The sequence below is a fragment of the Chelon labrosus genome (assembly GCF_963514085.1).
Source record: "Chelon labrosus genome assembly, chromosome: 17".
In the NCBI taxonomy this organism is placed as follows: domain Eukaryota; kingdom Metazoa; phylum Chordata; class Actinopteri; order Mugiliformes; family Mugilidae; genus Chelon; species Chelon labrosus.
This window is the reverse complement of record NC_140350.1, coordinates 16356612-16369461: the sequence shown is the minus strand read 5'-3', so window position 1 is coordinate 16369461 and position 12850 is coordinate 16356612. Positions and strand designations below refer to the sequence as shown.

The window sequence follows — 12850 nt, the reverse complement described above, 5'->3', positions numbered from 1 at the left end:
TAATTTGTGTCGTTATTACACTTTTATTGCAGCTATATACTTACAAGAACAAACAGTAACTTAACTCGTTTATATGTCATGCAAACCACAGATTATTATTTACATGCTAAGTGTATTTATTTTAAATAAAGCTATATCCCGATGTGTGTTTGTCATTTTTTTTTGTGAAGCTCTAGTTTCTGGAGCACGCTTGGTGAAACAGCGCCCCCACACGGCGGAGTGATATTACGACTTTAAGAAACCGGAGCCGGATGTGAGGTTTAAAATACGCATCTCCAGGACCGCGTTGGGTAAGGCGTCTGTGTATTATGCTGGCACAATTAAACCTTTTCCTACTTTTTGTATGAATCCGAATCCGCGACGGGATAAGTTATACGCCTCATGAGGTCTCATAGCAGCGGAGGGGCTTCGGCTTTGGCAAACGTTGCCTGGCGCTCTGATAAAAGCCACTACGATGCAGTTAGCTTAGCTTAGCGAACGTTAGCTGACGCTACATCGTTAGCGTTTAGCAAGATGGCCAGCAGTGCCAGGAGTTTTTAAGCTAACTGTGGCTTTTGTAATCGAGCTTACATTTTGTCATACAAACCACCGCATGTTACCATTTATGTGTCCTCTGTCTGTTGTTAGCTAACCTGGCAGGTTTGCAGACTGACTAGCTTCATTGGATTCATTTTCGCCGCGAAAGTTAACGGTTTTTTTTTTTAGCTTAGCCAGTTAATTATACCGGTTAACAGCAGGATTATTAAATGGTCATACAAGAACCGCGCTTTTAAATAACAACCCCATCAGGTAATATCATCTCAGTAGAAAGCAAAGCCTCTATGATGGGGTTATTGGGATTTTGCGTAGAAAGCAAAACGTATTGATGCCCACTAACCTATCAAAGGCTAACTAGCTAGCTAGCTAGCTGGCTGGCTGGCTAGCGTCCCTCAAAGAATCAAAGTTAACCCCTGCTTCCTGTTTACTGTTTTGCAGCTGCCTGGTTGATACAGAGATGAGCGGTGAGAACGTGAAGTTGTTTGTGGGGAACCTTCCTTTAGATGCAACTCATGACGAACTAACTAAGCTCTTTGCTCCATATGGAGAGATCAACACCTGCTCCTTGCTCAGACAGTATGCCTTCGTTACCCTGAAGGGAGAGGGGGCAGCAGACAGGTAATTCAGCTGTTCATACTGTTATATGATGAAAGGATGTGGCTCTAGAAATGCCCCTTTATACCCCCAGAGATAAAGTCATATTTAATTGTTTACACAAAGGTTTGACGCCATGATTCAGACACTGTTGTATTTGTAGAATAATTTGAGGTAAATAAAAATAATCCAATCTCTGTCCCGACCATCAGTAAAAAGATATTAGGCTTTTTTTTGTGTACACACAGTAATATACATATTAAGTGATGTATTGTGTAAGTGACATTGATAAACGTACTTATCGAGCTCACAGGTGCAAATTACAAATAATGGTGCACTAGTGGTTCACTTTAAATAAAGGAGGATGTGTTTTTACAATATGAAATGAAATAATTGAGGAAATGTGCATTTATCCTACGACGTGACAATCTTATAGTGTATCTGTGTTAAACTGCTGGAAGTTACAAACCTATACCTTTGTTATAGCTAAGAAAAGGATCATAATTTAAATCTTATTCATAAAGTGTTTACAACAATACAGACTGTTACGAGGCACTTTGCAGAAGTGTCTGAAATATGCAGAGTATTTTTAAAACACTTTGTGACCACGCAGAGCCCATGTATTTTTAAGCAAGTAACACTTCCTTGTTTAATATAGGTCTTCAATAATCCCCTAATAAGGTTACGGTGTCATTTTGGGTCTGAGCTGTGAAGATAATGCTCTTTTAGAAGGGAAAAAGTCAGGATGCTGGGTTTAGTCTTGCAGTATTGAAAATAATGATTCCTTGTTGTCGCTCTCGCAGGGCCATACGGCATCTGGATGGCAAAGAGTACAGAGGCAGACCCCTGGTGGTCGAGGAGTCACGTGCACGCCCACCCAACTCCACTAAAGTGTTTGTGGGGAACCTCAGCGCGACGTGTTCGGCAGACGACTTACACGGCCTGTTCTCAACCTTTGGACGAGTTTTAGACTGTGATAAAGTCAAAGGTAAAGCACCAAGTCTGCACAAAAACAAGTTTTTTTCTTAATGGAAATGAGCGTGTTGTCATAAGAACAGGGTAACGGTAATCTAAGCAGCACAGTTACATCTAGACGGCAGGAGTTAAAGCTTTCAAGTCAATAATTCTAAAAATCGATGCTGAAAATATATTTATTTTGAAGTCAGTCGCATGCTAACACTGATCTCTTTCTTCTTACACTCTACAGCCAGGTTATGCTCAAATGTTGGCTATGCATTTGTGCACATGGAGAGGAAGGAGGAGGCTCTAGCAGCTATTGAAGCACTCAATGGGACCATGTTCAAGGGGCGTCAGCTGGCCGTGGAGCTGTCCAAAGCCCAGCCTCTAATCAACCAGCTCGTAACAAGTGGAAACTCAGCGAACCCCACAGGTTGTCTGACAGCGAGTGGAAAATAATGAATCCATCCCAGCAAATGGTGATATTTTTGAACAGCTGCTGATCTCCTCGTGTTTTCTGCTCACCTCTGCTTTCAGGTGCCAGAGAGGGTCTTCTTCCCCGACCACCTCCGTCTCTAGAGCATCACCAGAGTCAGGCGGCCGTGCTAGCTGCAGCTGCAGCCGCCGCCGCCGGTCTACCCATTCAAGTAAGTTCAAAAACTTCTTACTCTTGATTTTTTTGAATCTGAGCTGAGACGTAGCAACTGATGGGAGTCGCAGTGTGACGAAAACGTGGGCCAGAGTGAACTTAATGTACTGAAGAATGCGGTGTGACTGAACGCCCACTCCTACTTCTGCCTGTACATCACAGCCTGGACACTGTTGCGAGACACATTTTTCTTTTTTTAACTCTCATCGTCTCATCTTTCCCTGCAGGTACAACAAAGTGTCCATAACTCGTTCTACAACACCACATCCTTTGACCCCACTTACGCCGCCCTGAAGGGCATCACGAGTGCAAAAGGCGCAGACGGAGTCATATACGGGGCTCTTGCCAGCCAAGTGTATGGCTCGGTGGCCGACCAGGTGTACCACGATATGGCCAATCACAATTCTGGAGCCAGCGCCGCCGCCGTGGAAGAGGTCGAGCCGCAGACTGTACCAGATCCAACAACACTCTTCGAGGCAGCAAGGGCCAAATTCTTTCAGGAGGGACAGAAGGTCTGTTGATTAAAAATATATAGTGTATGTTTACCTTTGTGTCCCTAACGGGGGTCTTGTGTATATTTCGTTCCTGACATGTTTTTTTTTTAATTAAAGGTTCTGGCAGAGCAACAGGCAGGGAGGAAGGCAGCAGCTTCAGAAAACGAGCGGGACCGCAGCCCGATCAGAGGCAACCGAGCCCCCCTCCTCCCCGACCCGGTTCCAGGATCCTTCGCCCAGATACGACCTAAACGACGCGCCCTCCTGCCAACACCACCTGGAGTACCTGAAGACAACACAGCTGCCGCCACAACTCCTGAAGGGTCAGATCCTGTTGCTAGGTACACAAAACCATTAATCCTGTTTATAAGCATTACACATCAACAATAAGAAATAAAAATTATTGGGATGTCCCAATCCGATACTGATCTTTTAATAATGAGTGTTAAAATGATTATTATAAATGCTTCTAGTCCGTAATTTTGTGTTTATACTCTTTCTTCTGCTTTCCTCAACTCTAATCTGCACATCAGGTCTTACACAGAGTACTACCAGCAAATGCATCAATACCAACAGTATCAACAGTACCAGCAACAGTACCAGTACCTCCAGTATGCCTACACCAATCCTCCTCCTCCTCCGCCACCTCCTCCACCTCCGCCGGCCACCACACAGGCACAGGCCTCCACCACGGCCCCTGCACCCCCGGGGACATACTCGGCACCCCCGACATATGCCGCACCGGGAGCATATGCACCCCCAGGAACGTACGACGCCTCGGGAGGTTATGACGCCTCGTCCGGGAGCTACGACGCCTCGTCCAGGAACTACGACGCCTCGTCCGGGAGCTACGACAACTCGGCGGGCTATGACACGTCTGGAGGCTACGGGGCTTCAGCAGCATATGATTCATCGGGAGCTTACGCAGCAGCGGGAAGCTACTCCGCATCCACACCGTATGAGCAGACACCCGCACACGGGCAACCCATGCCCCAGCGCAATGATTACCCTTACCACACGCCAGAACCCCCTTATCGATAGTCCCACCCCCCACACGCTCCTTAAACACTGCAGATGTGTGTGTGCGTGCGTGCGTGTGCGTGTGTGTGTATGTATTTACATAAGGGACAGTTTAAAGAGGAAATACAGATAGGGAGCAAGGTTGTTTATCGAATGTGCTTTAAATCTGAAGCCTCTTTTTTTCCCCCATCTTGGCGAAACCTGGTCACTTGTTCGTTTCAGTGGATCGGCTAGAGAGTGGAGTGGGTGATTTATAAAAGGTGTTTGGACAAGTGGACATAAGGACGGCCGGTAATATTGGTATATTGTCAAGCATTCATAGTTTCTGTTAGATGTTATAGAGGCACAGCTGGTTCCTTGGAAGTGTTTTTGCTGTGTACTGAAAATGTGCAGTCTAATATTTATCACAAAACAGTTTTAACGTGCAGTTTAGCTGTTTTGCGTTACGCCCCAACAACGTTTTAAAATTATTTCATTAACCTGTTTAAGGTGTTACCAGTCAAAATACGCTAAAAGGCAGAAATTGCTCTCCGTCGTATGTAAAACAGGCCAACAACACATCAACCTACACGAAACTGAAGATGACTGAAGTGTTAGCTCGGTCGAGGACAGAAAGCAGAGCCCGAAGCGACGACTGGTTTAATCAGTGCGTCAGACTGATTGTTGTTGACTTGAAGAAACTTAATCTGCCACAGACTGAGACTGTGGTTGTGATACTGACCAGGTTCTGCTGTGAATGTGTTTCAGGCTCGTTTACAGTTAATCACAGTGGTGACGAGCCCCCTCTGCTCTGGGTCCTGGAGTTCTTCTGATGTTGTGAAAGGTGAAAAAACAAAAAAAACAAAAACACAAATTGACTTTCAGATCACGGTGCAGCCCACTTAACTCTGTAGCAAAGAGAAGAGTTGTTTTCCGGTCCACGCGGGCCGTCACGTTAATCGGGATTTATGGTTGATTTTTACCAGTTATCTGATTTAGTTGCTCGAAGGTTCACAATGACGACAGATGGCTGAATTTACCAACAGGGAACAATATTGAAGAACATGATTATCCCACTTTTTATTTCTTATTCTTGCTCCGCTCACTCTTTGTGTAGCTCAAGGTCCATGTTCAAACAAATCAAGATGAAAACTCTCAACTCAGGATCGTGAAAACAATATCCCATCAGTAATTTTTTATTTTTTTGTTTTGGTCGAAGGTCAGCTTTTGCCTCTAAAATGTCAGAACAAAAACTTTCAAGTAGTTTCACATGCTTTATACCAGGGCTTTATATGTCTCTTTTAATTCGGTGTTGAGTGGTTATCGGAACGCTTTGTGAAGAGCAAGCTGAAAGCATCCCCGTCCTTCCTCTAATTTCTTTGCAGTCGAACCCAGTTCTTTGATGGCCGACGCGTATTTGTCGTTTTTCTTTTTTTTTTTTTTTTTTTGTACATATGTGAAATTCTAAGAGCCAGGAGGGAGTAGCGTGCGGCCAACGGTGTTAATAGAAGTTGATCTTTATAGAAAAGTTGTATATCCACCTGGGAGGTTTGATGTTTTCTATCATTATTAGCTTATTTTGAGTTTCGTCACATGCCGTCATGACTCTGCTCTCGTGGGGAAAAACATCGGCGACTTACTCAAGAGGGAAAGTTGAGCTAGTTTGATACTCGTATATATACTTGAAACCTTATCTGAAACTGAAAAAGCAACGCCAGCCAACAGTTAGTCAAATTTATTGACTGATGTTACTCAGATGATTCATATTGTTCCCTTTTGAAATAGTTGAAAAGTTGAGTTGTTGTACCGAACCGGCGGGTTTCACGGTGGCGTTGAGCCTCTGTGGCGCGAGTGTGAGAACTAAACCCATTATTTAATTCGGACTTTGAAGTTCAGACTATAAAAAGTGTGGGAAAACACTTTATTCTTTCTTAGTGGCATCCGGCTGACGTGTAGAATAGTTGTCTGGGTGGATATGAGGCGGCGGTCTTGGTGCTTCAGGTGACATTCAGGTTGCTGTTTTAGAATTAGGACGCCGATTTATATATATTTTTTTTTATTTTCCCGTGCAGCGATGAAAAAGGGCCGACGACCTTTTTCCTTGTCTTTCTTCTGAAAACACATCATTTTGACACATGGTTAGGATTACTCCACACCACACACACCCAGACAACTGTTCAGCTCCACACTTTAAAATCTAGATTTTTTTATTTTTTCTTCTTCCTTTACTTGGGTTCATTGCATTTATGCTCATGTAAAGCAGACTACACGTGCAAATGATACTAATGCACACCTGCACACACATTACTTCTTATTTGGCCCCTGAACCGATTACAAGGTTTAAGTCACACATAGCCTCCCTACATTTCAACATTATTCCACCATCTCCATGTGAACTGTTAGTTGCATGCCTTGTTGTTGCTGCTGCTCCAGCCACCTTCTTCCTCTTGCTGATTATTGCAGCTAGAGTGGGAGGGAGCCAAACTGAGCCCTTGCCCTGGACGTACGCCACACGCAGCTGTAGCGTGGGATGGGGAAAACAGCAGCGTTAGGCCTGAAACTGGTGTGGACGATGGGGTGTCCCCCCACTAAGGTAAACACTCAGACCACACACTCCTGCCCCTCCCCGAAAACAAGCGTACACACTCACAAGCACACACACAGTACAGATATACCCATGTCCATACTTCTTATTTCATACCTGCTTTCAGGGATTTTGAATCGTCAGGATTTCATATTTTTGGAAATTTGTCTCCCATGATTATCTTATCCTCCCCCCCCCTTTTTTTTTTTATTTTCCCGTTTATATCCCTACATTGTCCCGCAAGCATACTCTGCTCATACATTCCTGCTCCCGACGTGACCACTCACCATCGTTTGAGGACATCTGTATCACCTTTAGTCTAAATCTGAACGCTCTCTTCAGCAGGTATGTTGTTAGTACATCCTGTCTCTGAAGAGTACCAGGCAGTCGCAGCCAGATCCGGATTTGGGACACTTAGGTAGGATGGGTTGTTGTTACTTTTTGTAAACGTGCCCCCCCCCCCCCCCTGCGGCCACTTCGGGGTTAAGTGCCTTGCTTAAGAGCACACTGGTAGGCCCTCCATTTTCAGAGTTGAATAACCTGGCTCAGGATCGGTTGCTGGTTCAACGCTCGACACCCATTCTCCCCCTCCCCCCCACAAAAAAAAAACAACGATTTTTGATGCCACATTCAACTTGTATGAATGACGATGAACACGAATACTACATGTTGTTTTAAATTACATTTTGTCCCATGTTCAATTATCAATAAATAAATTTCAACTCAACGTTACCCTCTTTGTGTGTGAATAACTCTCTTCAACCTCAGCATCAGATGACGTTTTATTCAGTTTTTCTTCCAAAAACATCAATTTATGCTTTTTCAAATAAAAACCAATAATCTGAGAACAATTTCAAACCTGATGATATTTCAGTCGCTTTTAATATACAAAAAAAAAAAAGTAATTTAAGATGTGGGGACTTCACTCCCTGCTTACAAGACGCTTTCATGGACACTTGCTGAGTTTCATGCCCTCAACAACAGTTAACAGTTTACAGATGAGCACTAGAATACTGAAAGGGTGTGGGAGTGACTGCAGTATACATAAATATACTGAGGTAATACGATGAGAAGGCCTGTGTACTTAAATGGACAAAGGGTGGATGATTAAACTGCAGAGACATTGTTGTGCCTTGCATAAGTGACGTGGAAATACAGCCGTTTGGTGTCCGCCAAGTTTGTTTGACAGACCAGACGATTGTAAAGATTTGTTTTCTAAGGACCCTTATGACTGATGAGCTGCAGCCTGAAGATATTTGTCCTTGGAGTTTCCCATTCTAGCTGCAAGCAACCTACTGTACAACGAATGATTGTTAGTTCGGAAAGTGGCGTTGCGTAAGCTGACTCAGATTCTGTGTTGGCGAACGTTTTAACATCCGATGGAAAGGCAACACGTACAGACTTACCTTTTAAAGCGTTTATTCCTGAAACTACTAAGTCTGTGAAGCTCTTTCCAGAGGAGCTGAATGCCGTTAATCTCAAAACCCCTTGTCCAGGTCTGTACAGGTTTTGCCCGAATTGCTTCAAACTGCGTTGAAGCTTCAGGCGAATCCAAGCCTGGTTTAAAGGAAACCAGTCCAGTTTGTGACTGGAAACTAACGGGACTAGAAGATGGCGACGGACGGGACAAGACATAAAAACACCACACAATGTGGACCAGACCAAACACGTAGTACAGTACTTAGACTTTCAATCACAACCTCCCATGATGCTGCTGGCATAGTATGAAAAAGGAGTGAGCATTCAAACACACGTATTGAAAATAGCAACGCTTTAATAAAGAGCGATTTTACAAGACTGCAATGTCTAGCTAGCTAGGTGATAACTGGCATTGACATCCATGACGTTTTACAGAGATGCAGTTATAGTAACTGGGTTTGAAGTTTGATGGGTTACTTGCAAGTTGCATTTCTGCATGCGAGGCAGCCTTCAAACAGTTACAAGACCCTACACTGTAAAACAGTTGATTATGAATGTCAATGAACGTCCATGTCAAGAGGTAAGTAAAAAATCTCATGGAGAAAATTTCCTTAACATTTTCCAAACACACCGGTAAGTGAGAGTTCACACATGGTCATGCTTTTACCGGGCACACAAGCCAATAAAAAGACGACACTTAATCATGCAAAAAAAGACAGTTTCTTTGTCTCTAGAAAAGAAAAAGAAATCCTTTGAGTTCTGGTATCATCCATCCGTAGTGACCTTGAATAAGAAGAAGCTGCGCTTTGATGATGACTTTGGTGCAAAAAAATGTTCCTGTTTTGAAGAGGACAGACCCTGTCCTGTCCACTTCCTTGATGAAGACACTCTTGGTATAGACCAGTTGTGATAGTTAACCCTTAACCCCGCCCTTCCCTCCCCTCCCCTCCCAGCCCCACCCCCCCTTCCTCCTCGAGATGGACACAAACATCACTAACATTAACCCCCACCCCACCCCGCCCCGCCCATCCCTGGATCATGACACCTTCAAAACACAACCATTCAACACAGATACAGCAAGAAATTGTCCCACGTACAGTACGTCATCCGATGGGGCTTCGATCACTTTACAGAGAGCACGTCTAAAAACACATGAACGGCGTTACCTATATACAGAGGACACAGTAACAGTCAGAGGTTGGCCCAGGACGGATGGAGCTGTGTTGTTGTGGGGGTGAAGTGCACAATGAAAAGAGCGTTCAGCTGAAAGACAAACCACTGCAATAAGGAGTAATGGACGAGGGTGAAAGGAAAGTTTTCCTAAGGAGATACCCAAATGTAAGCTGACTGCTTATTTAGACGTTGGTTCGAATGTGAGATCTCAGAGAAGATCTGCTCGACCTGCGATGATTTCTAACACACTCTCTGCAAGGAGATTTGTTTTTAAGTTACAGCCCAATCACAACAATAAGCCAACGTACGATTTTCTGAATATTTAGTTAGAAATCACCAGCCTGTCTGGAGGGACCCTCTCTGAGATCTTTCTTTTCGTTTGTTTGTTCAGCAGATGAGTGATCCTAGAGCCACCTTAAATTGATGTTGGTGTTGTACAGACTGAGACACGGTCACAATAACACTCATTGCTAAGTTAGTACACGCTACCGACTCGCTAGAGACCTTCCAGCTCTAACCGAGGAACATGACCCTGTTTATCTCTATGGGAAGCCATGTGCACACAAACACACATACAGTACATGTACATAGAACAGACACAATCAATAGAAAACGACTTCCTCCCCAATCGATTATTGCCCCTTTCAACTGTACATCCCAGCATTGATTTAAGTTTTTGTGCAGCAGAGCATTGTCCCCTCTTTGAAGGTTTGTGCTATATATAATATTTATATATATCATCTGACTGTGGGCCAGATCCTTGACCTTGGACCTGCTCGAAAAATCCACATTAACATTTAACGTCTCATTAAAGCCTCCCCGTCTCCGGCTGTCCAAATTAATCTGTACGCCGGGTCGTGATCGACAGGCATTGCTTTCTTGACGGCCTTGCGTTCGCTTGACTCCTCCGACTAACCTTTAGCTGTCCCGTTCGTGAATGTTAGCACTGTATTAACAACCCTTTCCGTGTTGGCACCTCCGTGTGGAGGTGAGACATCTGCTGTGGTTATTAGGTATTCCTGAAGTTAAAAGGACTTGACTGGAGTCTTAATTTTGAACTGGACGAATGTTCAGGACGGGGAGAGAATCGTACAGTTGGGAGTTAAGACCATTTCTGATTGGCTAGACTGAGAATCACCTTTCTTATTTCTACGAGGCTCAGTGCTTTACTTAAGGAGAAAAACACGTTTAACAGAAAAAAAAACCTGATGTGGACACACAGGAAGTACATCACTAGAGCAGAAGAAGCTTCTAAACAGGATAACGATGGGTGGAAAAAACAGCAAGGGGTTCAGGGGGGACATGATATTGCACAGCTGTAGAGGAGGAAAACAAATAAATGAAATACACAGTGTGTACAGCATGTCCCCAAGTAGCAAAGTCAGTGTGAGAGGTTTGTTTACATCCAGATACGATGCCTGGGTCTGGCTCAGTGCTTTCATCAGTTAGTTCCAGTGCAGTAACACGTTGGTACCTGGCAACACGACAATGACATCAGGTACCAAGAGAGAAATAAACAGTACGTACCCTACACAAGTCCGTCCACGCGCAAGCACGCCCACATATATCCCTTTCAGGACGGATTTCTCGATGTGAAGTTGGCAATTTAAGAACGAACAGATCTCATAAAAAGACTCGGAGTGTAATGTTGACGCAGCACGCTGAAATGTAGAAAAAGGGACACGCACTCATTCAAATCAATACCTTCTGACATCAGGTGATGGATGACACGCAGCCGGGAACCGATCTGAACAAGCTAAAATGACCTACACACAAATACACGCCTTGGCAGAGTTCACATTGAGTAAAGTGCCAGCAAACGATCCAATCAGAGAAAGAGACGCGTTTCCTCTTAAGTTGTGGGATGGAGACAGACGTGGGGTAAGCCTTTTATACAGGGAGTTATTGGGACCGTGGGGGCGGGGGGGTCGGGAGGTGCCAGTAGAGCTTCTGCATGGAGCTGTCAGTCTTTGTAGTGTCATCACAGGACGTAGTTGCCGTTTGAACCGGCAAATCAGAGGATGAGTGGGATTGATGCCCCAGCAGGAGAGACTCAGAGAGATCAGTGTCCACATGGAGAGAGGACGGATTAGAGGGTCAGGTGACATGGAAACTGACATCAGCAATTCATCTTTTATCCATCCTCTGGTCCTCTACCCTTCCTCCTCTCCCCTCCGTTTTCCTCTCTGCACTCTTCTTTTCTTCCTCCTGCACTGGATTTGGTTCTGGATTTGTGTTCGCCGTCGACTTTCTCTCCATCTCTTTCGTCTCGCCTTCTCTCTCTCTCTCTGTCTCTCAGCTTTGCTGCCATGGTTACAACATCCTTACATGAAGTGCATCTGCAGAGGATGGACGGGGGAAGAATTGAGAGTAATTTAGTTCAACAAAACACCTCATCAAGTGCTCAGGCATCTATTGACAAGCGTATTACTTGCCGCAGTGCCATGAAAACAGCTTCTCAGGGGCGTCGGTGTGCAGTAACCAATTATATTACTCCGTTATGTTTTGAATAATTGGACAAATACACTTGATTGTTTGCTCTCCTGAGGCTGCTAACGGCTAACGATCACTCGCTGTGAAGAAAAGCGTTTCTGGTCAATTTTTAAAATTATCTGGCTCCTTGACGGGTCCGCCGCTTCGACACTACACATCAGTCCTCAAAGAACAGACATAAATGAGAGCACCAGTCATGTCAGAGGTCTCCAAGACATGAGGCATAGATTTAGTATTTAATTGTTCTTATGCTGCTGTGCCTCACATCAGTTCAGGATGTTCAATGCATCCCATTAATTATGAGCATAAAGAATTTAAAGAAGTCCTTTTACAACCCAGTTATCCTCTCTGTCTGTTGCAGCCTCTTTATTTCAGTCAGCAGTTCGTCTATATTTCTGAGAAGAGTGTTTGTTAACCCGCAGTGTGGTGGTTATAACTACTACTTCCCCTAAAGCAAGAGCTGCACAGTTAAATTCCAGCATGGGAAGATTGGTTTTGCTTATGTACACCGATCAGGCATAACATTATGACCCCTAATATTGTGTAGGTCTCCTTTGTGCCTCTAAAACAGCTGTGACTCATCAGAGAATGGACATGGGCCTTCTGAGGGTGTCCTGTGGTGTCTGGCAACACAATGTTGTTAGTGGGGGGCCTTTGGGTCCTATGGGTTGAGGGGAGGGGCCTCTGTGGATCATCCCACAGATACTTGATCAGGTCAAGACCTTGTGCTGTTGTTCATATTTTTTTGAGTTGTTCCTAAACCGTTTTTGTGTGTGTGTCCTGCTGGGGACGGCTGCTGCCATCAGTGAGTGTCATTGCTATGGGGTGGGGGGTGTCTGGTCTGGTCTAGGTGGGTGCTACATGTCTAAGTAACATCCACATGAATGAATGAATGCCAGGTCCAAAAGCTTCCCAGCAGAAAATGGAATTGTCACAAGATGGTCAATGTTA

General features: G+C 44.5%; 2 protein-coding genes across 11 annotated transcripts in view; one reads left to right on the top strand and one right to left on the bottom strand.

Annotated features, from left to right (window-relative positions):
- Positions 1–274: 274 nt before the first annotated feature.
- The window catches only part of rbm14a (RNA binding motif protein 14a), a 19500-nt gene continuing 6924 nt past the window's right edge, over positions 275–12850 (top strand). The window contains exons 1-10 of one of the 10 annotated variants that reach the window (XR_014699546.1): positions 275–290; positions 976–1155; positions 1935–2119; positions 2339–2521; positions 2626–2735; positions 2965–3249; positions 3349–3572; positions 3765–4187; positions 4999–5074; positions 6694–7533. Coding sequence is in view for 4 of the 10 variants with exons in the window: in XM_084564830.1 (XP_084420956.1) it covers positions 995–1155; positions 1935–2119; positions 2339–2521; positions 2626–2735; positions 2965–3249; positions 3349–3572; positions 3765–4272 (1656 nt within the window). In the remaining 6 variants the exon portion in view is untranslated. Of the gene's footprint in view, positions 291–782; positions 790–975; positions 1156–1934; positions 2120–2338; positions 2522–2625; positions 2736–2964; positions 3250–3348; positions 3573–3764; positions 7534–12850 lie in introns of those variants that run through there. The other 9 variants (XR_014699547.1, XR_014699548.1, XR_014699549.1 and 6 more) reach the window with 9 other exon arrangements.
- LOC311502201 (phosphatidylinositol-binding clathrin assembly protein-like) overlaps positions 11731–12850 on the bottom strand; it is a gene marked incomplete at both ends in the record, with an annotated part of 18204 nt that continues 17084 nt past the window's right edge. Inside the window, one exon of the mRNA XM_084564327.1 lies at positions 11731–11745. Coding sequence (XP_084420453.1) covers positions 11731–11745 — 15 coding nt within the window. The remainder of the gene's footprint in view (positions 11746–12850) is intronic.